The following is a 24756-nucleotide window of genomic DNA, read 5'->3' on the forward strand; positions in this document are numbered from 1 at the left end:
AGTCCCTTATTTGAGCTTTTCTAGAAATGAGACTCGCTTGATAGGCCTACATCATTCGGCTCTGATAGCGTTGTTTCGTAGTCAATGTGACTTTACCTTATAAACCGTCTGTGTTTGTTTAACGATTTAATGCTCATGTTTGAATGCACTTTTCGCTGTGTTTATGGCCTTAAACAATTCAGATGACAGAAGGGCCGATGAATTCAAAATGACACTTTCTCATTAATAGCCCATTTGTCATCTGCATGTTTGATGCGCGCATTTTGTCGGTTGAAGCGCAGATTGCGCGCAGCAGCATCCCCCCTCCCTCCTTGACAGCAACGACCATCTGCCGCCTCTTTTTCAATTTCAAACAGCAAATGATTTCCCTGATACTTCCAGCTCCCCTTGACACAAGAGAAACAGCGCCTTGGAGAGCAGCTGCGCCAAAAAAGGAGCAGAGGTCCCCGCGCTCTCCTCACCAAACACTGCGCTGCACCGCTCTGCATGCTCAGACACAGACTGCAGGCTCATGAAGACGAAGCGGATTTGAATTAAGCACCGGATAACATACAGCAAGTGTGCATCCTTCGGCGAGGGAGGGAGAGAGGGGAGGCAACTGTTTAGTGTCTTGGAAGCCCTGGGTTAGTCGGGGGGAGGAGGAGCGGAGAATGAGCTATTCTTGTACCAGAAGAGGCAACAGCCAGGACCCGGCAACAGCTAAGAAGCCTGTCGGTACAAATCCGGACAGAGACACCAGAGACACAGCAAGCAGCAGTAACGGCAGCCCGAAGCAAGCGATGAGGGTTAAGAAAGGCTGCAACTCCACCGAGGTGGGGGTTCCGCTGACCATCGAGGAGGACCTGCAAGGCAGCCCGGTGATCACCCCGGAGGATGTTCTGGGCTTGCAGAAGATCACAGAGAGTAAGTTCACTGTCGGTGTTTGGGTGACACTAAGAAGGGCAAAGCTGCTCCTTTATGAGTCATGTATCACGTCATACTTTTCCCACTTATTTATGTAATCTACAGCGGACCCATTCAAACACATGGTGATGAATCATTGTGGAGCCCCCTCTCTGGGTAATGTTGCTGCATATGTGATTTAAACCTCCTCTGGGTTCATCTCAGCAGCACTGTGACCTGTTATGTGTAGTGTCGAGGTTGAGATTAGCACACAATCATGAAAGTGGGTGAGGGGGGCTTTAAACCACCATGTGTGCAGTTTGAAGTGCAATCATTCAACCCAAATACAGATGACACAATAATAATAATAATAATAATAATAATAATAATAATGACTTGGATTTTATAGCGCCTTTCAAGAAACCCATGACTTACTTACATCTCTTGAAGAGCCAGTTGGATGTATTTCGACGTACGTATTTGCAGAAATTGATTACAATATGTTTTCATAAGTGTATTTATCAATTGAAACTAAGAATAGTTGTGTTTTTTGTTATCTTGAAATGATTACTTGATATCTATAGGGAGTTGTTCCTCTTTCTTGGAGTTGGCCATGTTGCAACACAACCAGGATCTAGCTCTAGAGGAGTCCTTTCATGTTTTTACCTTACCTGAAGACCACTTTAGTTTTCCCACACACTTGTTAACTGGTATGCCTATGCTGCTTGAATTGTAATTGTTCCTGAATGAGTGTAATGTTAAGGATTGCATCTGATGAAGTTAAAGGGCCTCAACGCATCACGGTTTTGTACTTGGTGTCCATTTGTGCAGGGTAATCAGTTGGTTGCAAAACCCTTTAACACACTGTCCCTTTAAGTTGCATTAAGTCTTAACGTCAGGATGATTTTATTTGAGTTGAAAGGTGCAGAGTGAGGTAATGTCGTGACAGAGGAGTCATCCTTCAAAGCAGCCTATGAGTTTGCATGAGTTCAGCGTAGAAGTTTTCACATGAGAGGAGATTTAAAACATCCAGGTGTCAGGTTTGTGTGCGCAACTGTTGTCAAAATGTTCTAGCTGAAGTTTTCAATTGAATTTTTATAGTAATTTACAAGAGCTTTGGATTTTAAATAAGCTTATTAGGAATGTTTTATGGGCTTCACCAACAAGAGAGCAAAAGTAGTACTGTATCAGTAGTAGAAGAAGCATTTACTCAGATTAAAAAAAAGTGATAAGGTCCATTATTTAATTAGGCAGTGTCAAAACACCCTATTAGCTTATAGGTGAAAGTCTTGCATCCAAAATCAGTAACATTTTCTTCGTGTAATTAGATTAAAACTATTCGTTGCTGAAAAACAACCTCTTTAATTTGTATTAGTAATATTATTGTTTTATTTTAACAGATATTTTAATTAAATCATGTGATTAGTAATATTCTCTTGTGGGTCAAAATGGAGAGTATTGTGTTGTAGAGTAGTTTAAGGTCTAACATTGTGCCATTTTTCAGAAGATTATCATTTGTTTTGTAAGATGTTAATCAGAAGATTAACTACTAACAAAGCAATGTGTATACACTTTTTTTAATCACAAGTAGAGCTGCTTATTCGCTGATAAACAAACTAATCTTATACGTGTTTTCATAGCTAAGGGCCTTCTCTGCCACTCGAGACATTCTGATTACCATACTGAGTGTGGCTAAAAGCTTCAAATTGCTAATTTAATTGCATATTCATCATGTCATAATGTAAAATCTGCTGATTAGTTAATGTTTTATTTTTAATTATGTCACAGCTCTCAATCTCAACAAGCCTCTTATAGAGAACAACAGGATGCTATAGCGGCTGGGGAGCTGTTATGTGCACAAGAACATCCATCTCCAACATCCATCTCCACCTCAGGTCTTAAACCAGCCGTTAGCTAACAGGTGGCCAGCAGGGCATTTGACTATTTAAAGGCCAGTATAATACCCAACTTACATAACACGGTTACAGGGACCGATTCAAAACATACTTAGTGTGATAACATGCAGGTGTTATCAGTTCATGTCCCTCTTTACTCAAAAATAGTATATTTTTACCTAATCTTTATCAACAATTACGGCCAAACTGAGTCAAGTTTAGATCAACTTTAATTATATTATTTAGATGCCAATAAGTAAATTATATGCAACCACCATGAAAGCAATATCAATTAAATTAATAAATAGGTCAGTGTCCAGCTAACTAAACCGACAAACATAAATTCAGCATGTTTATTTAATGCCAATATGAATATATTTTCTTATACAGACTTAATTTACAATTCTCAACAGTATTTAAGATATAAATCAATATGAAACGACCTGCACAACAACATGGGGTTATCCTGTTTAGCACTTCTAACGTTTCCCCACACACAACAGGATTTAAAAATTGAATATGCTATTATTTGCAATTTGAAATCAGAGTGGCCAGGATGCACTTCTTAAATTCACCTCTTAAAAACATCTAGTCAGCTAATCCTTAAAACCATTAAAAAAAGGAGTGGTCCTGAATCTGTTGGATTCTTGTGGAGTCTGTACTGACATTAACTGTCATTTGAATTGGACTAACCAAATGATGTGAAGAGTTTGACACTATCACATGTCACTGTCACACTGTTCTGTGAAAAAGTTATTTTCTTACAAACGGATTTCTACATCATATAATTTATTTCCTATTTTGTGTAACTCTTTCACGCAGCTCAAGATAACACAGGAGGTTTACGTAGGGATGAGGAACGAGACTTTGCTCATCCAGTTCAGCATAATCACAGCTTACTGAGCAGAGGAAGAGCTGGGAACATCTTTGGGCTCAGCTTGTTCCTCTCCTCTTTTTCTAACGGTAGTTGTAATGTCTGGTAGTGTTTTTTAATAGTTTTTTAGCTTCAGCTGTATTTGTACACACACCTGTACAGAACACATGTGCAAGAATCTATGTTTGTGTTGGCTGCACAGCAGAGGTAACACCATAACGACTGTGTCTCCCACGCTGGATCTTATTATGGTCTTAGAAACTCTTCCTTTCCTGTCTGGCGGCGTCATTGCTGCTGTCAAGAGGAGGTATGTCGCCACAGCAACGTGGATGCACGCTTGAATCACTACAGCAACGTGAAGCATGTCCCCGTGGTTACAGCGAGACAAGCGGGCATCTCCCACACACCTCTCCCTCTTCTGTCGTTCCTTTATATCTTCTCCTCTACTCAATTTGCCATTACTCTGTAGATGACTAAAATGGACTGTAAATACACACATGCACATGCTTGCTTGACAGCGTTTGTGTCGCTCAAACAGAGCAAGAAACAGCTTGAAAACACTGAAGCTCTTCTGTTGTTTTGTGATTTGCTTATCTCAGCTTGTTACTGCTGCTGCACATTCTCATGTGGCTCAAAGTGACAACAATTGAAGAAACTCAGTACAGCCAGACTTGACAACAGTCCTGAGTTTAATAAAGCCCTGCTGTTTGAAACTGCTTCGAGAGCAGAAGTCTCACAGGAGAGAACCTTCACTTTGTGTAAAGCAAAGTAACTTTCAAAGTAGCCAACAATCATTTTCTGCTCCATCCATCTGTTAATCAAAGCAAGCTGCTGAGATTGAGTAAGATTTGCAAAGATAGAACAGCTTTCTGCTCAGTTTACTCGTCTGATCCAAACTTATGTTCTTATGTGGATCTGGTAATCAGGTCAGTGAACACATAACAACTCTCATCTACATTACATTACGTGTTACTTGTTAGACGCTTTTATCCAAAGCGACTTACAAACTCAATACTGTGGGCAATCCCCACAGGAGCAATTTGGGGTGAAGTGTCTTGACACAACGACATGTTGACTGCAGTGGGGTTTGATCCTGTGACCCCCTGATCCCAACACCAACGCTCAACCCACTGCACCACATGCCTCCCCATTAAAGGCTTCTTACCATGAATCTCTTACTTGCTTGTATGACTGTTGTTTACCATTCTCTTTATCAAATTACTTGTTTCAACTTTGTGAATTTTACCTGTTTTTTAAATCTTGTGTTGGCTTGTGTCAATAACCTTAAATAGTTATATAAGGAGGACACCTATTCATCTCCATATAAATTGGAAAGTTTCATACGTTTTTTTCTCACATTGCAACTCCCTTTCCCTTATATATAGGGCGACTGTGGCTGTGAGGGAGTGTGGTCGTCTTTCAACCAGAAGGTTGTGGGTTCGATCCCAGCCCATGCAGTCAACATGTCGATGTATCCTTGGGCAAGATACTTAACCCTGAGTTCCTCCCGATGGCATGGCCAACGGTGTGTGAATGTTAGGTCCTAGAGTAAGGTACACTGCTCTGTATGAATGGGTGTGAATGACATGTAGTATGTAAAGCGCTTTGAGGGGTCTTAAAGACTGGATAAAGTGCTATATAAGTACAGTCCATTTACCATATCACATTTTTGTTTGACTCTTCAAATTATTTTTAGACCAATATCAGATTCCAGCAGAGACACATTTTGATAAGACAGTGAGCCTATTCATTTTGAACTGACTGAAAACTGTCTGAACTTAGGCCTAAAAACCCACAGCATAACCTTTTTAATTGCATAAATCACAGCATTGCTCTTGCGATTGCTAACATTCAGTTTTAAATAAAAAGTGTGATCCTACTTGCAGGAGGTGAAATCTAGTAACTTTCTAAGACCTCCAATGAGTATGGATCCAACAAATTGCAGCACAAGTTAGACAGACTTAACTAGATTATGAATGCAAGCAAGTTTGCTTTTAAGCTTTTCATATGGTTTCATATGCTAGTGATTTTAAAACCCTGAACGTTTCTGAGATCTGTGCTGTCCCAGCGTTATCTGGGTGAATGCTAAAACAGGCTCCGAGCTGTTTATTTTGGCTGAATCTAGGTCACATGGTACACTGTGTTTAACTGCGAGTCAATAATCAGTCTTTTTCCATTATGGCATGAACACCTGCCATCTGATTAAAGCGGAGATATAGAAAAGCAAAAATGATTGTGTGGTTCCAGAAACATTGCAGTCAGCAGTAAGCTTGCTGTGTTTCCTGACTGTTTCACAATATGGTCTTCACAAACTTCTAGCACACATTAAAGTTGTATAGACTGGTGTAGCCCAATAACCAATATCAGAATCATTGAAGGCCACCTTTAAACCATTTGTTTACAAACACACCTAAAACCTTACTAAGCAGCATGTGTTGTTTCCCTGCCATTCGTGTGTGCAGACAGGCTTGACGTGCACATGTACAGTAAGATGCCATAATAAGTGACAGGTAGAATATTGTAAGTGGAGGTTGATACTTTTGTCCAGCAATGAGGACGTAAAGTCATTGCTGGATGTAGTTAAAACAGGCTGAAGTTGAAGTTTAAGGAAGTGGTTTGCAGGCATACTTTGTTTTTCCAATAGCATTTGAGTAGATGTAGCGCTCGCAGCTCAGTTTTGTTTGTTGATAATCATCTCATTGTGTAACATCTTTAGCTCTGACTGAGGAGACAAGACAAACACTTCACTGCACACTTTGAATTCACAAGGGCTGTCTTTTGGTCTGTCCTTAACACACACACACACACACACACACACACACACACACACACACACACACACACACACACACACACACACACACACACACACACACACACACACACACACACACACACACACACACACACACACACACACACATACACACACACACACACACACATACACACACACACACACACACACACACATACACACAGAGAGAAACACACACACAGAAACACACATTCAGAGAAAGCTTGCAATGTGTTCTGACTAGATGTGTTTACTATCACAGCCCAGCGGGAGTGCTGATAAACTGCAGTCTGTGTGTTGTTTTGTTAGCTTCAAGCAGCAAATGATCCTTAGGTGTGAGTGTGTGCTTGTGAGCTGAGGTAAGAGACTGCATGAAATCAATTGCAATCACCCTGATTTTGTGAGACCAAGTGAGAGCACGCACATACAACATGGACAATTAATCACAACAATAATCATATTACAGACTCCTTGTCCTCATGGGACTTCATTATGAGGCTCAAAGGAAAGTATTAGCTCTTTGCTATCAAAGGAGCTCTGGTTCAGTATAGCTTACACACAATCCATGCAGACGTACACACAATAATGCAGAATTGCTATTATGCTACCAGTCCATGCTGACAGATGAAGTGTGTTAGTTATTAAAATGATGTGGCTGCTCATTGTTTGTTATCTGTGTGTGTCTGGATGATGAATCTTCAGGTGTATGCAGAGCTGGTGAGTAAAGAATAGTCGAGCTCAGCATTCAGACTGACAGAGGAGCAAAGGCCTCAGAGCGTCACAACGAATCAGATCCTCTCTGTCAGGAACATTCAACTCCAACAGTTAACTCAAGTCGACATTGTTAGGTTTCTGTACTCCAGCATGAATACATACACATGAAAAAGATAAAAAAAATGTCAGGAAACCAATCCTTAAAGTTCTGAAATGTTAGGGAAACAATCAAAGCTTTGAACGTTTTTGGATGTATTTTGGACATGGGTCATTGATAGTGCTTAAATGTAATTGGTTTGAAATAAGAAATTCAATTTCATTTGATATATTCTTTAACTAAGCTGCATTTGATAGTGCATTTGATGTTTAAAAGGTGTCAGATCTAAAGTGCATGCATAAAAACACTTTCATCTTGAATGGTCCTGACATTTTCTTATTTACTTTTCACATTTAGCAGCCCTGGTGAACTATTACTAATCTACTATTAAAGGTGCACATTTTTTAAAATGATATCCACTAATATTCCTTTTTTGGGCTGCTAGAGATGAGCATGTGTTTTGTTTGAATAGGATTCAACATTATTTCACTGATTTGTGCGATTGATCGAGTGGAGCCATCACTGTTGAAGTGATGATTTACAACAGGTACATGTGATAAACTATTGATGCAGTAGCTATGATTAGCCAGAATCGGGCATCAGTTTGCCCGGTGTATTGCATCAGCTTTTGAATTCAAGTGAAGTAACACTGTATTTATTGTTGGTAGGAATGTAAGTAATGTAAGATACTCACTTAATCAATTCAGCATAGATATTTCCTATTTAGATAAAATTATGGCAAACAGAACAACTCGAGATCCGCAGATGGGAGGAGATCGTAACATCTGGAAAATACCATGTTGTCGGATGTTTTAGTCGATGTGTCATGAAGAACAGCTGGTGGGTTGATTGGCCATCATTAGCGATTAAATGATCCCTCACTGTACCAATATAAGTCTATTTTTCCACAGCTAATACTGTTTTGATGTGATTGAGTGGCCGGATAACAACCGCCATTATTGTAACATCACAATAGAAACAAAGAAGATGGGCATTGTATCTGATCGCACACATTCACTGACTTTCTCTCGTGGCTGCTCAGACCTGCAGGATCCACAATTTCAAATCCCTGAAACAACGTTATCCCAAGTGTATTTTTAACTGTAACCTTCCTCCGTGTGAGTGGTGTATGTGTGTGTGTGTGCTGGTGTCAGTGGAGATGATGGAGATGTTGCAGTTACACCTGCAGGCCTGCATCATCGGATCAGGCAGAAACAGGAAGTGTATGCTCGGCTGGGGAACGCTAATAAGCAATGACACTGCCTGGTGAGGACAGGAAGGATTACAGGAATAAAAATAACTTGCGCTCCTCTTTCTTACTGACTGCATGCACATGTACGCATGCGTGTGTGTGTGTGTGTGTGTGTGTGTGTGTGTGTGTGTGTGTGTGTGTGTGTGTGTGTGTGTGTGTGTGTGTGTGTGTGTGTGTGTCTGCCGTGTCCTATTTGTGGGGAAATTAATCCTCTAAATGAGTTTAACATTGAATTGCATGTCAAACATTCACTTGAAATCATCACAGGGAGCTTTTTAGTACGCGAGTCGGCTGTCAAATGGAGAGGATTAGAAACTGCAGCAAACTGGATTGAATGCACCTTATTCTTTGAATATAATGTTCATTGCTGCAGAGCTGTTTAATTGTGTGTGTGTGAACAGTGTATATTCAGATAATTATTTAAGATAATTGTTTTTGCTTTGTTTGCAGCAGTTTACTTTACTCATGTCAACCCAACATAATGTTTACATTTTCATTGATCTCATAACTTTGCTAAATAAATCCATTAATTAAATAAAATACACTTCTTTCTATTGTTTTCCACTTATTTCTTTCATATGTGAAAGTATCTGAAACATTGTCATTATTGGTGCATAATTGATCATTCAGAGCCAATAACAACATCGTAATATATAAACATGTTTTAAACCGTTTTTTAACCAAAAGTATATGACAGTGCATCACAAGAGAATTACCAACGTTGCCCAATTTAAATATAATCTAAAATGTCCTAAATGATCAGAAAATATAAAAAAATACATTTAGAAAAAGTCTAATCTTTTAATGCCAACTGTCCATCATCTACATTATCAGCTCAAGTTACTATCAAGTATAGGGGTTTAAGTACATTCTTTATATGTATATCTCTCTTTCAGATTATCTGTGTGGCCCAGACGAAAATGTGTTCAGCATCGACTTCACCAGGTTCAAGATCAGAGACATGGAGACCTCCACCGTGCTGTTTGAAATCACCAAACCTCCTTCTGCAGGCGAGTCACCTATGGATTTCTTTCGCTTAATCTATGTTTACTATCAAAATACAGATAATCAAAGCAGCCTCTCACATGCAGCCTTCACACATCAACTAAACTAATCCATCAACTTCACACTTTAATATGTTTCTACTTATTATGGCTTTCTGGGGTGTGTTGATATATTTGTTACAACCTGTTTGTGGGAAAAGGCTCATGTCCAAATATGAATTACATTTCATTTTGTTTCTGTACCGCACAAACTGCTCTCAATTCAGATAAAGCAGGGGATAAGAGGAATATGGACCCAAACGCCGGCCGATTTGTCCGCTACCAGTTCACCCCCGCTTTTCTCCGACTGCGGCAAGTTGGAGCCACGTAAGTGAGAACGTGTGTTCATCTTTATTTAGAAAGATCTGTCTTCTGTCTCAGTTTCTTGTTCTGCCTCACTCACCTTTTTTCTATCCGCCTGTCCAGTGTTGAGTTCATGGTCGGAGACACGCCAATAGAAAACTTCAGGATGATCGAGAGACATTATTTCAGAGACAAATTGCTCAAGAGTTTTGACTTTGAATTTGGCTTCTGCATGCCGAGCAGCAAGAACTCCTGCGAACACATCTACGAATTCCCCCCTCTGTCTGAGGACACGAGTAAGTCTATTCGGTTGTTCTTTGATTTATAAATGGATTGGAATGAATATCCCTATTTTCAAAACGGTTTTGGATTAGTTATTTTTTTATATTGAAACCTAGCTGCAGTGAATATATATAAAAAATAAACACTTTTCCTACATCAAAGCAGATATGAGTACTATTCCTGAACGTTTTCGTTATCCTATATTCGTTATTAAAGATTCATTCATTTCAATTTGAAGACATTTATGCGATTTGCTCCTCCTATACATATTTTGGTTCTATGTGGTTAGGAACTGGTTCTCATGCTTCTTCCCAATCAACTATCTGGGGAATCGGTACCGTTACTGCTCATTTAAAGATTGCTATATCCAGAAAGGGATTACAACAATTCCTGTGGGACATGAATGTAGTGCCAATTCAGTGTTAATTTGTTTGGACATTTCCTTTAAAAATTAAAAATAAATTCCATCCTGCAAAAATGGACCCATGAAAAAAACGTGCTTCTCAGTGCTTGTGCAAATACGTTGCAAACTGTGAAATAAGAGTTATAATATTGGGCTGTCTTGTTCAAAGACATTGGCTTCAACATGCCTTTCTGATTTGGCTCCACTTCTTACATGTTTCTCACGTGCAGGTTCATTAGAAAATACTGTGTTGGGAACCAGTGCTCTAACAGCAGTGTTGTTTGTGTGTCTGCTCTCAGTCAGAGAGATGGTCCTTCACCCGTACGAGACGCAGTCGGACAGCTTCTACTTTGTGGACAATAAGCTGGTGATGCACAATAAGGCGGATTACTCGTACAACGGCGGGACGTAGAGACGACACGCTGACACGAGAGACCCGCACTGACCTGAGGGAGGATCAGAGCCCACTGGTGGGGTTATAACATCCTGTCAGTCCACTAGTCCTATCTCCTTTTAGTTATCTCTTTCTCCCGCGGTGAGAAAACCATCCAGAAAATGCTCATACAGTTGTGCTCTGTACATGTGTGTGTGTGTGTGTGTGTGTGTAAGCACATGTACATTTGGTCAAGCCTAAAAAAAAGGCCACACACACAGAGTTCACAGCTTGGTGTGGCATCGCTGTGACAAGATGTTTTTGTAACATGATAAACCAGAAAGTAAGCAACTTTTCTCTAGACAAATAATGTAAAGTAAAATATTTATAGAAATTATTTTTTACATGTGTGTATGTTTAAGGACTAGGAACATATATTGCTTCTGATAAGGTGTGTATTTAAGACTTTAGTAACAGTTTGGGGGATCTTTTGGTCATGTGTGTTTTCGTGCTTTTGTATGTCTGTCAGTTTGAAGCATGATTACTGGTCTGGTGAAACTTTATTATAAATGTTAATCATGTGGTCATCTGGTTTGCAAAGGTTAAATAGATTTATAAAACCTGCATCTTCCACACATGTATCAGTAGTAAGTGCATCAGACCTGTTTCTGTTTCCTTCTCACTTTGTCCTTTAGTGATTATGCGTGACATGTTAGCCGTACGACGTATATATTTATTGTCTTTGCTCATAGCATATTTTTTTGCACACCTTTTTAAATGAACCAAAAAATTGGAAACTTATTTAGATGAGTTGACTGGATATGTCATAAGTTGAATGTTATGTCAAAAAAATGTAACACGTGTAGAGCAGACTTATTTATGACTGATTGTGACTCATGCAATTATTTTGGACGGTTGTAAAGTTTTCGACGACTCAATTGTCAATATGAATGAGGAAAAGTGAAATAAATAAAACCATATGAGATTTTTTTTTGAAATATCACGGTGTCTTGATGTTATTGTGATAATGGTGTGAAGTGAATAAGATAGAATTCACATGAGGATGCTTTTAATTTACAGAATTCAAAAGGTTCTGGTAAATAAATGTGGTAACTCACGTTACTTAGATGGGACTTCTTGTCTCTACTTTTCCGTTTATTGCACTTACCTGCTATGAACAAAGTAGATATTGACCTTCAGCTGAATCATATCTCGTTGGCAGACTCTTATCTCTGAGTTATTCAACCAGCCTTTCATCTCTATCACTGTACGTAATATAAGTAAAACGTTTGATTTGTGCGCTTCCCCGCGCTTGAACTACCTTAGGGCTCGAGGACGTTCGGACTTTAGCCAGGAATAGTTACAAATGTTGAGGAATAGGCTCCCTTCAGCACCTCTGATGCTCACTCATTCATTTGTTATATTCGTTTGTTTCATCTTTAACAAAATAACTGCAATTTGTGATACTATTTAGCTGATTCCTTGATTATATTAATTGTATTATTTTAAAATCTTATTATTAGGCCAATTAAAGCTTTGGCATGTTGTCTTTTGTTAAAGTCAAGCAAATAAAACCAACACAAACATGTTTTGTGCAATACTTTCTGCTCCCAGACAAGAAACAAATCTGCATAGTACATTTCAACATGTACTTTTGTGCTGAGATACTAAACAACGTATACATGTTAATTATTAAGTTTTAGAGGTACATTATGACAGCTCGGCTTAAAAAAAAAGATGTACATGTATTTCCCAAAATGTTAATCTTTTAGATGAATGGCTCACCCATGTTCCTCTTGAGCAGTGGTTCCCAACCTTTTTTCCCAAGAGCCCCCCCAAATGACTCCTGTTGGAAGTTGCGCCCCCCCTCCCACACTCACACACACAACGGGGGGGGGGGCGCACCAGTGGTAATTCAAGTTTAAAAGTCTCAAAAATGCTACAACTACTGTCACAAACTGGATGAATGTGAAGTATTTTGTTAAAGGAGGATGAAAGCGTAATTAAGGAGCACTATTGGAGTGACTTTGATGGTTATTGGACTCATTTGGATTCCCGCTGTATGAAGAAATTAAAGGACGCCGCAAGTGGAAACAATTCACAAAGGGATTAAACTGTTTAAAACACATGGTCAAAGTAAGCCGGTCTTTGCCGTTGTGTTTATGTGGATTCAAAAGTCGTAAATAATCTACAAAATGGAGGAGACCGATCTGATTGGAGCAGCTGTGATAAATAATCCATCTGAAACCGGCATGGACAGTTTTAAAAATGCGCTCATCCAGAAAGTCTGGTTTGGACACTTTACGGGCAGAAGAAACATTTATATTAAAGAAAGAATTATACATTTCTGTCTTTTTATGCCTTTAATAGCTACTAACTTGAATTTTTATTCTAATTAATTTTTTTTTTTTATTGTAATGTAGAGACAAGGGGGGGCGCCACTGCACCACTGCTCTAGAGTGTATCTCCAATTTTATTTTCCCTTGGAGGAATACAAATAATCACAGAACATTAAGAAATGTACAGTTAATGCTTGTTCACATACAGTCAGTGTGACAAAAACACTGATAAAAAATAAAAGTGCAACAGAAAACCAAGACTTTAGGGTGCAACAAAAGAACTACAGTAATAAGTTAAATCTACTGATACTGGGCCATTCTCATGAAATATCGTCTGTAAACATAACTCAGAATAATTACATTTTAAAGAATCAATCAAACACACAGTGTACTTCATCTTTGCATCATTTGTGAGTGATAAATAGATCAATAATATGATGTCACATTCAGGGAACTGTGTACAATACAAGTGACCTCAGTTATTTTTCCTAATGAACACTTCATTTGTCCTGATACGAGGAAGTACTAAAGGGGAGAGTCTGTTTAATAATAGACCTCAGACTCGATAGAGCTTCAATCTTATCTCTGTTATCTCTCTTTTTGTAAATCAATCACCGTTTTGCTCTTCACCAAGGTCGTGTTTTATAGTCGTTAACCTTTTTATAAGTGTGTGGTGCAGAACTGCTAGGTTAAACTTGGTCTAAATAATATTCTTCTTTAGATAATCTTTAAACCTTTTTTTCTTTACCCCATAAACTGTAAACAACCTTTGATGTACTCTTCCTGTACTTTCCTTCTGTAATAATCAAAGCTTATGCTCCTTTCTCTCTTTTTTCTCGTTTAATCAATCATTTACACTATTATAAAGAAACTATTATAAGTTTCTTTCTCTTTTTACATTTCTAGCTCTCTGTCATTCAGTACTCAAGGTTTACTATTTGTAATGTTGACCCAATGAGGAATGTTTCCCATGTCAAACATGGCATATCCCCAGGTGTTGACGCCTAAATTAACAGATAAAATCCCGATGATGTTCAGCATGAAGCCGGCTTTCACCTAAAGGAACAGACAGTGACATTTGATCAGTATAAAGAAGTTTAAAAACCAGGGTGCTATATGTACAGGTTTGAAAAATCTAAAAAGCAGCAATAAATGTATCTTCTTGGGGACCTTAGCGCTACAAGGACTTTTATACTTTTATAGGACTTTTTTGAGTCCTATAAACTTAAATCAAAGACTCAAAATATCTTCTTAAATCTTAATCTGGTCTATCCTGCCAATATGTTTTTCTTACTCTATGTGAAGAACACGATCCTCCTCGTACCTCAACAAAGACTCAAACATTTCACGATCTTCTTGCAAATAATATCCTCTAAACTTCGCTCACATTAACAATTCTTGCAACAAAGATTGTGTATTATGTAAATTCATCTCACCATGTCTATGACTTTGAGTTTTCCAAAAGCAAAGGCGATGGCGTTGGGAGGGGTGGCGACCGGCAGCATGAAGGCCAGGGAGGCGGCGATGGTGCAGGGCAGCATCACGTACAGCGGGTGAATCTTAATAGCTACGGCCTATTATCAGAGACAGAGCAGAGTTAAATACATGTAGAAGCTGTGTGTTAGCGCCTGTGTGTGCAAGTGGAGGTCTGTTTACCATGGAGGCCAGGATGGGCAAGAACAGGGTGGTGGTGGCCGTGTTGCTGGAGCACTCGGTGAACGTGGCCACCAGCAGGCTGAGCACCAGCGAGATGGCGAAAGGTGGTATTTGCTCTAGAGGGGCCAAGCAGTCTCCCAGCCACTTGGACAGACCCGACTCCTGCAAATCAATCAATGTTTATTTATATAGCCCAATATCACAAATGTTAGATTTGTCTCAGTAGACTTTACAGTTTGTAGAGAATATCAATACGACACCCTCTGTCCTTAGACCCTCACATCGGACAAGAAAAAACTTCCAAAGAAACCCCATAGAAGAAACCTTGAGGAGAGCAATCGAGGAGGGATCCCTCTCCCAGGACGGACAGACGTGCAATAGATGCCGTGTGTAAACAAATGCTTTAAGCAGAAAATATTTGAAACAAAGAAGTGCAAGAACTCCTCATATTTACAACATTCGCAATCATTTCTTAACGAACAAGTGAGTAATAGTTATCAAAACTAACATTTAAAGCTCATTAAAGAATGGGAAGTTTGAACAGATATGGTTTTGATGTGGGGTTTTATGAAGTACTTATCTATATTCAATGTACAGTACGGGCACATCCGCAGTTTGTAAAAACAGAGTACCAGCACGGAAGTGAAGCATGCACTGCTGTGGACAAGGGCAGCAACACATATTTTAGCTGTATAAATAAGTGATCACAAAAATAAATCAATATCAGTTTATGTGTATGCTATATTTACAGCTTTAGACCAGCAGCTCATGATTTGTTAGGAAAAATTACTAATTGCAATCACAGCAAGTGAAGTTGAATCAAGTGGTGAAAACGTTCCAAAATAGCTTATACTTAAAGTGATTATGATTTTTTTAGGTGGCCTTTTTTGCAGGAGGCTCAAATAGCTTCTGCCCCTGCCCACTGAAACACATGCTTTACTTCCGTGCCATAAGGACTGTCTGCACTGCAGATATCCCTACCGCCATCTTCGGTCAGTACGGATAGGTACCTCGTACAACCACACTCAAAAACATCAGAACTATCCACTTAAAAGTAGAAAACCCAGTGTTCATGAATGTTTACCTCGCTGCCAGCAGCCAGAGCGAAGCCTCCTCCCAGCAGCAGGATGATGTTCCAGGGCATTCGCTCGTGGACAACCTGCCAGCACAGCAGAGTTGGGGGGCTATTCACCGTCTGACCTGTTCGATGAACACCAAACATACATAGCAGTGACATATCCACTGTGTAATCATTACAAGTAGCACCAATGAGATGAAGATCGAGTTACAGGAACATCATTATTTGGGATTTTTTCATCATTAGAAGATTTAGAGTGTTACCATTTTCGTCGGTACCGTAGCCTCCACACCGAGGCCTCTGGGAGGGGATGATGAAGAAGAGCATCGACATAAAGATGGCGACGGTTCCATCTGTCACAAACCTGAGGGATGCCAGGCAACATTGTTCAAATATTGTGGGTTAAATATGTTGCTGCCATGTTTTCTGTTTTGAAAATGTGTGTCGACACTCAAACTAACTACACTTCTTTATCAAGAGACCAAAATATTTGACTGGCGTACCAGGGTTAAGGAGTTTCTTCACACTTTGATGGAATAAAGAGGGGTCCGAATAAATTAAATAAAGCTGAAAGAATAAAAGGATGCAAGAGAGAAGATTCAACATTCAACAAACTCTGTAAAAAGACCAAAACCAACATGGTCTCTCTTTAAACGATTCCCAACCAACCCAACCTGTTTGTAGCACTCAAATCCACTCAAAGACAGACTTCTCTAAAAACGGTTACTGAAAACAGCTGGGTACTGAAGTTAGTTATTGCTACTCTATTAAAGAAATCAAGACTATGTGGTGTATCTGTGAGGGATGTTTTTCAGCAGGAGATTTTAATCTTCTTATTCACAGCAGCACTAAAGTGTATAGTATCGACCAATAATTAACCATGTTCTTTATAATAAAGGAACATGTCACCCAGCGTGTCCCGCTTATATGTTTTCAATAGTTTTTGGACAACAATGGAGGTGTATGACTTTCTTTCTGATCTTTGTTGACAATAGGAATAATTAATGATATCACCACACTTTAAAAAGCATGCCAAAAACATAGGAAAGAAAAAGGAATACTCACGGTCCCCCTTTATTGAAGAGCACTGTTGCCCAGCCGTCGACGAAGCCCGGCTCCCGGCTGAACCACAGGACCACCAGCAGGACGAAGATGATGAGCACGGCCCACTCAGCAAACCTCACGCTGCCCAGCTTCTTGTACTCCTGCCTCATCACCTTGTACGCCTCCTTGTCTCTGTCGTTATTCACACCGCAGCCAAATGACTTCTTCAGGCTGAGGAGGAAAGAACAAAGATGCCGTCAAGAAATCAGAGAAATGTTTGAAGATGTATAAGTATGTCATAGGTTCAGGGATCGGGTTCAACTTTAAGGTTGAGCAATCCATGGATTGAAGTTTATAAAAGTGGTGTCATTAAATGGGATACCAAGTTTGGCCAGTTTCTTTACCTCAAAAACTCTTCATTGACAGTTTTACTGCCTAGAAATAAAGGCGGTAAAACAAATAGTCTCAATAATACATTAAGAGAGAAAACACCCTTATTATTGTAAGACACATTTACATAGCAAAATACCACGAAAAAATGCAAGCAGGACAATCATTGAATTGGATTAAATGGCCATTTCAACATATTGACTGTAGGAAGGTGAAGTTGTCTTACTTGAACCCCAGGAACATAAACAGAAGCCAGAAGTATGCCAGCACCAGCATGATCAGCGCGTTGGGGAAAGCAAAGCCAAACCAGCTGGCAAAGTTGATCACATCCCCGTTCCCAGGGAAGAGCCTTCAGAGAAGGAAGACATATGATAGGAGAGGAGGAAAAGAGGGATAAACAGCTGAAATAATATCCCTCTGTGTTTTTAATAATGCCTTACTTGTCGATTTGACCCTTAAGAATGATGTTAGGGGTCGTGCCGGTGAGTGTAGCCGTTCCTCCGATGCTGGCAGCGTAACACACACTCAGACTCATCCCTTTGGTCAGGAGAGCGTACTTCTCATCCATCACTCTTCTCTTGGAGTCCTGCAGTGACTCTGCACTCAAGCCATTTTCACCTGGAGCCAGAAACATTCAGTAAGTTATTGGAAAGTGTTCATTTCACATGTGTTCAGGCACTTTCGAATGAAAAATAAGGAATACAAGATTACTGCTACCAAAAACTACTTTAAAATTGAGCTGTCATCATCTTGTAGATCGTGTATTGACAAAGAGTACAACCGAATGCATGTTCTTTATTTGTGCTGTTTATGAACCAATATCCAAAACTGACAACGGCCACTTAATATTTATTTTATATTTACACCTCCAAACGTTATGTTGAGAGTTCATGATAAAAAATGTTTCTAAGTAATTAATACAAGTACTGATGAGTTACCAAAAGGTGATGTAGAAACAGTGCAGACCACTGATTGGTGGAGAGAGAATAGTCAAAGCACATGGGACATGCTGCACAAACACAGCATTTGAAAACAGCAAAATACCATTATGGGAATAACATGTTCTTGTTTTTACTTGACCAAATTTAAAATCAAGTGTCAAATCTACACCCAGCACTACTCCTTACAATTGAGGAAGTATGAAAGCATTAAGCCAGTCTCCCAACTGTATTGGGATAGCTGCTTAACGAGTTGAGTTGGGGAAATTAGAGCTGAAGCATCCAATGGAAACACATATTTGACTTACACTGTCCATTTTCCAGCTGAGCCTTGGTGTCAGGGTGTTTCTCTTCACTCATCTCCTGTTTACTTTGACTAATCTCAAGCTCAAACGCTTGGTTGTCCTGAGCTGTGGCCTGGAGCTCCCGCTCGTCCGCCTGGGCCTCGGTGGCCTTCAGCTGCTGCAGCACGGCCGAGGCGATGGGCAGCATCATGGCCGTGGTGGCCGAGTTACTGATCCACATTGACAGGAAGGACGAGACGATCATGAAGCCCATCATCAACCTGCGTGAAAGGAGAGTGAAAGGTCAAATAAGGATCTTTAGTAGATCTGGTTTGTTTCCTGTTTATAGCAACCTGTTTCTGTAATTGAGTGCATGTCCTGTTTTTCATAGATTCTGCACATCTTTTCAAATGGATGAGCTGTCGTCTTTGTTTGTTTTTGTCTAGTCATGATGCGTGTGTTTTCAAAAAGGGGACATGGACATGTGTTTTCCTCCTGCCTTGGTCAGAACATTTGGGATTCAACAAGATATTCAGATTTAGCTCAACTTTCTCTGTCAAGTTCCAGAAGAAACCAAAAATATGAAGTATAAAGTATTATCCTGAAAATGACAATGTTATGTCTTCTTACAGTGAATTGACTTTATGAATTATTAGATGTTTGTTGTTTTTACTTTTAATGCTTTTTTGTTCTTAAAGAATTATTAATCGTGTGAATTCATAGATATAATCTTGAAGATGCGCATAATAACATGAGAACTGCAGAATGAAGGATTTGTTTAACGACTTGAGCATGTCTGACCTCTAAAATCACTCTGAATTAAAACTACAGAGATCCTTGCAGGAATTGTTGGCATTTTGGTCACATCTTGTTTTGTCTGCTGTGAGGTGCAGAGGTGAGTTATAGATGCATAAGTGGGTCTTTTTGGACCCGGTGAAGTGGTTTTCTTAAAGTATCTTTGTAATTGCATTTTTTTATCCTTTCATATTCCAGCTATTCCTACAAAAAAAATGTTGGGGATATCATGCCATTCACATTTTAAATTTAAATTTTAAGAAAATGTAGTTTTTGTATTACTAACCCAAGCTTCCATAAGTGGGTCAAAAATGACGCATGAATTTCCTATGGAATCCTCTGGGAACCTTTGATTCTTATCACCTGGCTGTCAGGAATACATTCACTGTAGACCGCACAGACTACATCACAAGTGACACCTCTCAGGAAGATTATTTTTACACAGCAAGATCTGATACCTGTCAGTATATTGATAATAATAATAATACATTATATTTGTATAGGACTCAAAATCGCTTTACAATATAAGGGAAGGTTAGGGTGGGGGGTATAGGTCTATCAAACTTGATCAACCGGCATGGATTGATGGGGGGCTACGAGTAGACAAGAGGAGAAGAGATTAGTTTTGAAAAGGGACTGGAATACTGTGAGTGTCTCAGAATAGCGGAGATCTTTGGGAAAATATGTTCAAAACATTTTTTTTCAAAATATAAAAGAAAAATTATAAAATTATAAATTGTGAAAAATGAAATATTAAATATTTCTAATGTGAACCAAAATATAATACTAAATATTATACAAGTGATTTTTCTTAAACAAAATGACAAAAATGGCATAAAAACACACATTATTCTAATACGGGTCCTTTTAGAGCCACTTATGGAAGAGTGTAGGGTCCAGTCACTCATGCATCTAAGGGTTATATAACTTTCTTACAGGGCGGGACGGACGCCGACCAGCAGCAGCACTCGGAGAGCGATGCGGGTATGAAGGCTCCATTGCTCCACAGCGATGGCCACCAACAGGCCCCCAATGAACAGCATGTTAGAGTCTTTCAGATACTCAATACTGACCTGAAACACATCACACAGACACTCACTTTATCAAAACAATCAAGCATTTAAACATGGGCAAAACAAACAGTGCAGAATTTGACCGCTGTAATAAACTGTGAACATGCTGGCCTGTACATCATCCAATTTGTTTTATGAGCTATAAAAGACATGGGATCAGCAGATGCAACAATGATGGTGCCGTCTATGCACAGTGTCCTAAAAATGTATCGAATAAAGGTTAACACTTTCAGACAGAGCTAATTTCCTGTTTTATTTAACTCTATTTGTTTCTGTTCTTCTGGTGTGCTTTTGCTGTTCTTTAACTGATCCTGACCTTCACAATTACCTACAGTTGGTCCCATTTATTCTCTCCTATTTTGTCATTGCCTGCCTGCAGTTTGAGAGGCACAAAAGAATATGCCTTATCTCTTCTCCTAACCCTTTTTATTGACCTCAAAGAAAATGTCATGGGAAACATGTATAGCAGAATTGATAAGGACTTAGAAAAGACAACTGTGATAAGATAACCCAACTGTATTTATTATAGCTAGATATTGTGAATGGAGATGTTTCTTTCAAGCAAAACTCAACTTTCAATTTATAGTTTACAAATAAACTGCAATAGAAGAATACCTTGAACATTACATTTTCTCCGAAGTATCTGAGAACCTTTTAGTGATAATCAACAGTACATTCCCTGACAGGGGTCAGAAGTTGGAATGTAATGAAGTACAAAAGATTAAATAAGGACTTTACATCTGCAGCCTTCATGATGCCCATCATAGGGAAGAGGACGACCGGCAGCAGTGCGGTCACGGCCAGAGGCATGCACTCTGTGCACCAGTACAGAGCCATGAGGATGATCGCATAACCACATTTGGCTTCCTGTAAACACACACACACGCAAACACATCAACAACACTGGTGTCAGAAGAAATTGGTGGGGAGGTAAAAGTGTTCAGAAGAGACAATCTGAAAATTAGTAAGGTATGGATACAGATGTTGGACAAAGACACATAAACACACACATATACGGAGATGTACACAACCTTATAAAGTTCATACAGTGTTTATCATCCTCTGTCTTATCTACAGCCTCACTTTAAAAGGTAATAATACTTTACACATGCAGATTGCAGTAAGCGTTGATTGTAAAACAGACAATTTGTCATGTTCTTGTCTCACAATAGAGTTCTTTATTGGTCCTCCGTAAAATCACAGAGCGTTAAAACTACCCGACACAAAACTTTCCACTGCCAATGTTCGAAACCCTCTGAACTCCTCACTAATGAAAGATGCTGCTTTTAAAAAGTTAATACATAAGGTATCATGTGAGAGGTCATTGCAACAGTAGCATGTTTGCTTTACTTACTTTGATACTGTAATATCTTTTATTACGTACACTTTTAACATTAAGTCATTTTTTCATAAAATAGGCGTTTTGAATGATATTCACCATTACCCTTCTTCTTAGAACGTTACTGGATAGAAGTAATCAACATTTGTAACTATAATAATTGTTGGGGAAATATTTTCCAAGGTCCATAACTTTGACCCAGTTTATCAGTTCATACTGTCCTGACTGAGCACAGGGACCTGTAACTTTGGGTGCTGTGCTCTCAGTGTTCTGTCTCCCTGTTCCTGCCTGTTGGCGTCAGCTGATAGAGATGTTATGATTCTATCTTGTTATGCACAATGTTGATTATTCTCTCCGAACTAGCTAAATACATGGGTCTGGGGTAGAGTCCTTCAGAATTGACGTGGCAACTCTACCGTGAAGTCAGAACCTCTGGCTCTTGGACTTGTTTTGCGAATTCTCCGGGCCGGAGCTCCTAAATAAACCATCAGTGTTTGACATCAAAGCACCGTGTCTCCTTCCTGAGTCGGTGACTCCCACTGCATTGCTACACAGAAGTTTTCCCCCACAATAATCATGATTACTATTATTTTGATTTGTTATTTTCATATGTTATGGCCATTTTACATCAATAATTTCAAAGCAGTTTATTATGGAACCATATGAAATCTAAAAAATGCTAACATAGAAACATAAAGATATGTTTACAGGCACAGTACAGTTGTTTAGCCATTGACTATATCCTCAGTGCCTTTGTGTTTTGCTCTCTGATCCCGTCATCCCATCTTTTCCTGACTTTTCAGCACTTTATTGGCTCTCTGATGTCCAATGTGGTTTGACATGAACTGCTCATTGTGCACACTTTTACCTTTGTCTCTCCTTCATCATAAAGCAACGATCCTTGAATACAGTCCATACATCAAGACAAGCACATGAACATGCTGATTGATGATTTATTTTAGTTTCAGTATTTAACACATGATGGTTAACATGGGGCACACTATAAAAGGTCATTGTTCTTTTGCTAATCCTTTTAGGAATTTGACCCTAATCTTTCTTGGGATAAAGTTATTTAGAGTGGAGACCTGATGAGTGATTAATGAACTACAGAACAAATAGCCTGCTTTCTTGTGTTTTAAGTTCAACCTTACCTTACATGTATCTGTGGCATGTGCTTAATGCCACAGATACATAAGACATATTGCTATAATGTATAGTAGTGTGTACCAAAATGAAGTTAAAAATGTTTTTCCAAAGGGAATGCATTATTATACAGTTTAAGAGAGGTAGAAATTCAGGGGAAGAAGTTGTGTAAAACATATTTTTTAACAGTCAAACCCCCCACTAAGGTTTAAGAATTGAGGGTCTTTCAATCTAGTCAATACTGATTCAAACCATTCACTTAGTAAAAAGGTTACCTGTGTAGGGATGACGAGTGGCAGAGGAAGCAGTGCCAGCGGAAGGACCACGATGATGATGTAGTTTCTGTGGTACCACATCCACCTTAAACAACTATTCATAGTTCTCCTGGAAGATCCCATGATTGAACCAGGGAAGAGTGAACTATCCACAGGGTCAAGACTTATTAAATTCAGCTAAACACATATGTCCCTCACAGAGACCCACTGAGGTAATGAGACTAATAAACCTGCAAACAGACCCTTTATATCTCTGGCAGCTTATCAAACATTAACTCAACACCAAAGGGATCACACTCATTGGCAGATGAAGCGATTGAGAAAGAGAGGCAGGCAATATTGGAAGAAAGAGGTGGAGGGACTGACCGATGAGGGGAATTATAGTTTTCTCTCCTAGGAGAACAGATTTGTGGAGTGTTACCAAATGTCAGGGACGTTTAGCCTTGTGAAGAAAAGGATAAATGTTACTTCTTCTTTTTCAGGAGTACTAATGCGTATTTTAATGTATTCATTTGCTGTTGTCCTTTGAGTGTGTATGGAAGTGATGCCTTCTTTAATGCTAAAGTACTGAGTCTCCTGTCTGCATAATAGAGTTGCCTTAAACAAAAGAAACCTTGAACTTTGGACTTTGAACCCAAAGTCTGCTATAAATTCTACAAAAGCTTCACTTTTAGATAAACCTAGGAATCAACAAAGATCACTTTAAGAACAATGTCATGCACTTTATTGTTTCTTTTGAATTAGAGAACAAACTGTTTGTCTCTCTTTGTTGGTCTGACACGTAGTGGCAGGTTTGTGCAACTTAAAAAAAAGTTATAATCCATAAAGATTTACTATTCACTCCACTAACATGGATTTTGCTAATGCGAAACCTTACTTAGTCTGGTATGAGACTGCTAGCTTAAGGTGGCTAAAATGTTGGCAATCTTGCGGTGTTACGCTCATTATTGAGTCATTTCCCCAGTTGTATTACTCTCCCCTCAATGGGCTGCTGTTACACTATTGAGCATTAATATCATATGAGTTACACACCAGAAATATTTTGATAAGGCTGATAGCCTTTAGCTTAGCACAGACTCTAGAAACAGCAAGCCACTTTATATCTTCTTTGTTTAATATATACAAAAATCAAAGTTTAAAATGAGAATTTGCCATTTTCTGATAATAAACCTAACCCTGTAGTATTTAAAGAGCTTACACAACCCCCGGAAACCACTGTGATCTCTCTGAGCTTTTATATCCTACAGTTCATGTGTGAGACAAGGTCAGAGAAAAGTCTCTATTAAGTCATAAAAACATAAAAACAACTAAAACAAGTAATTATGTCCTATCATGGAAAGCAACACAATTTCGAGACAGGTGTTAAGTGAATAAAGTGTTTTACAAAGTACAAAGAAGGCTATTAGAGTTGCATGTATTTCAATAAAACAAAATCTAACTCTATACATGGCACTGCATTGATGGGGATCTCTCTAATCTATAACTCA

General features: G+C 39.0%; 2 protein-coding genes across 2 annotated transcripts; one reads left to right on the plus strand and one right to left on the minus strand.

Moving 5' to 3' along the window:
* Positions 1-404: 404 nt before the first annotated feature.
* Positions 405-12435, plus strand: unc119a2 (unc-119 lipid binding chaperone a2). Its single transcript, XM_079649081.1, has 5 exons — positions 405-903; positions 9408-9521; positions 9782-9881; positions 9981-10153; positions 10842-12435. Exons 1-5 carry the CDS (start codon positions 651-653, stop codon positions 10952-10954), a joined length of 753 nt encoding a protein of 250 aa, XP_079505207.1. The 5' UTR covers positions 405-650; the 3' UTR covers positions 10955-12435.
* Positions 12436-13370: 935 nt separating this feature from the next.
* On the minus strand, positions 13371-23471 carry LOC307020720 (solute carrier family 13 member 2-like). Its single transcript, XM_079652251.1, has 12 exons — positions 23270-23471; positions 21251-21379; positions 20376-20512; positions 18669-18925; positions 17863-18040; positions 17649-17771; positions 17054-17263; positions 16252-16352; positions 15995-16110; positions 14911-15072; positions 14691-14828; positions 13371-14310 (listed from the first exon to the last, which is right to left on the minus strand). Exons 1-12 carry the CDS (start codon positions 23390-23392, stop codon positions 14179-14181), a joined length of 1806 nt encoding a protein of 601 aa, XP_079508377.1. The 5' UTR covers positions 23393-23471; the 3' UTR covers positions 13371-14178.
* Positions 23472-24756: the final 1285 nt, after the last annotated feature.

The sequence above is a fragment of the Notothenia rossii genome, assembly GCF_949606895.1.
Source record: "Notothenia rossii genome assembly, chromosome: 9".
NCBI classification, from domain to species: Eukaryota; Metazoa; Chordata; class Actinopteri; order Perciformes; family Nototheniidae; genus Notothenia; species Notothenia rossii.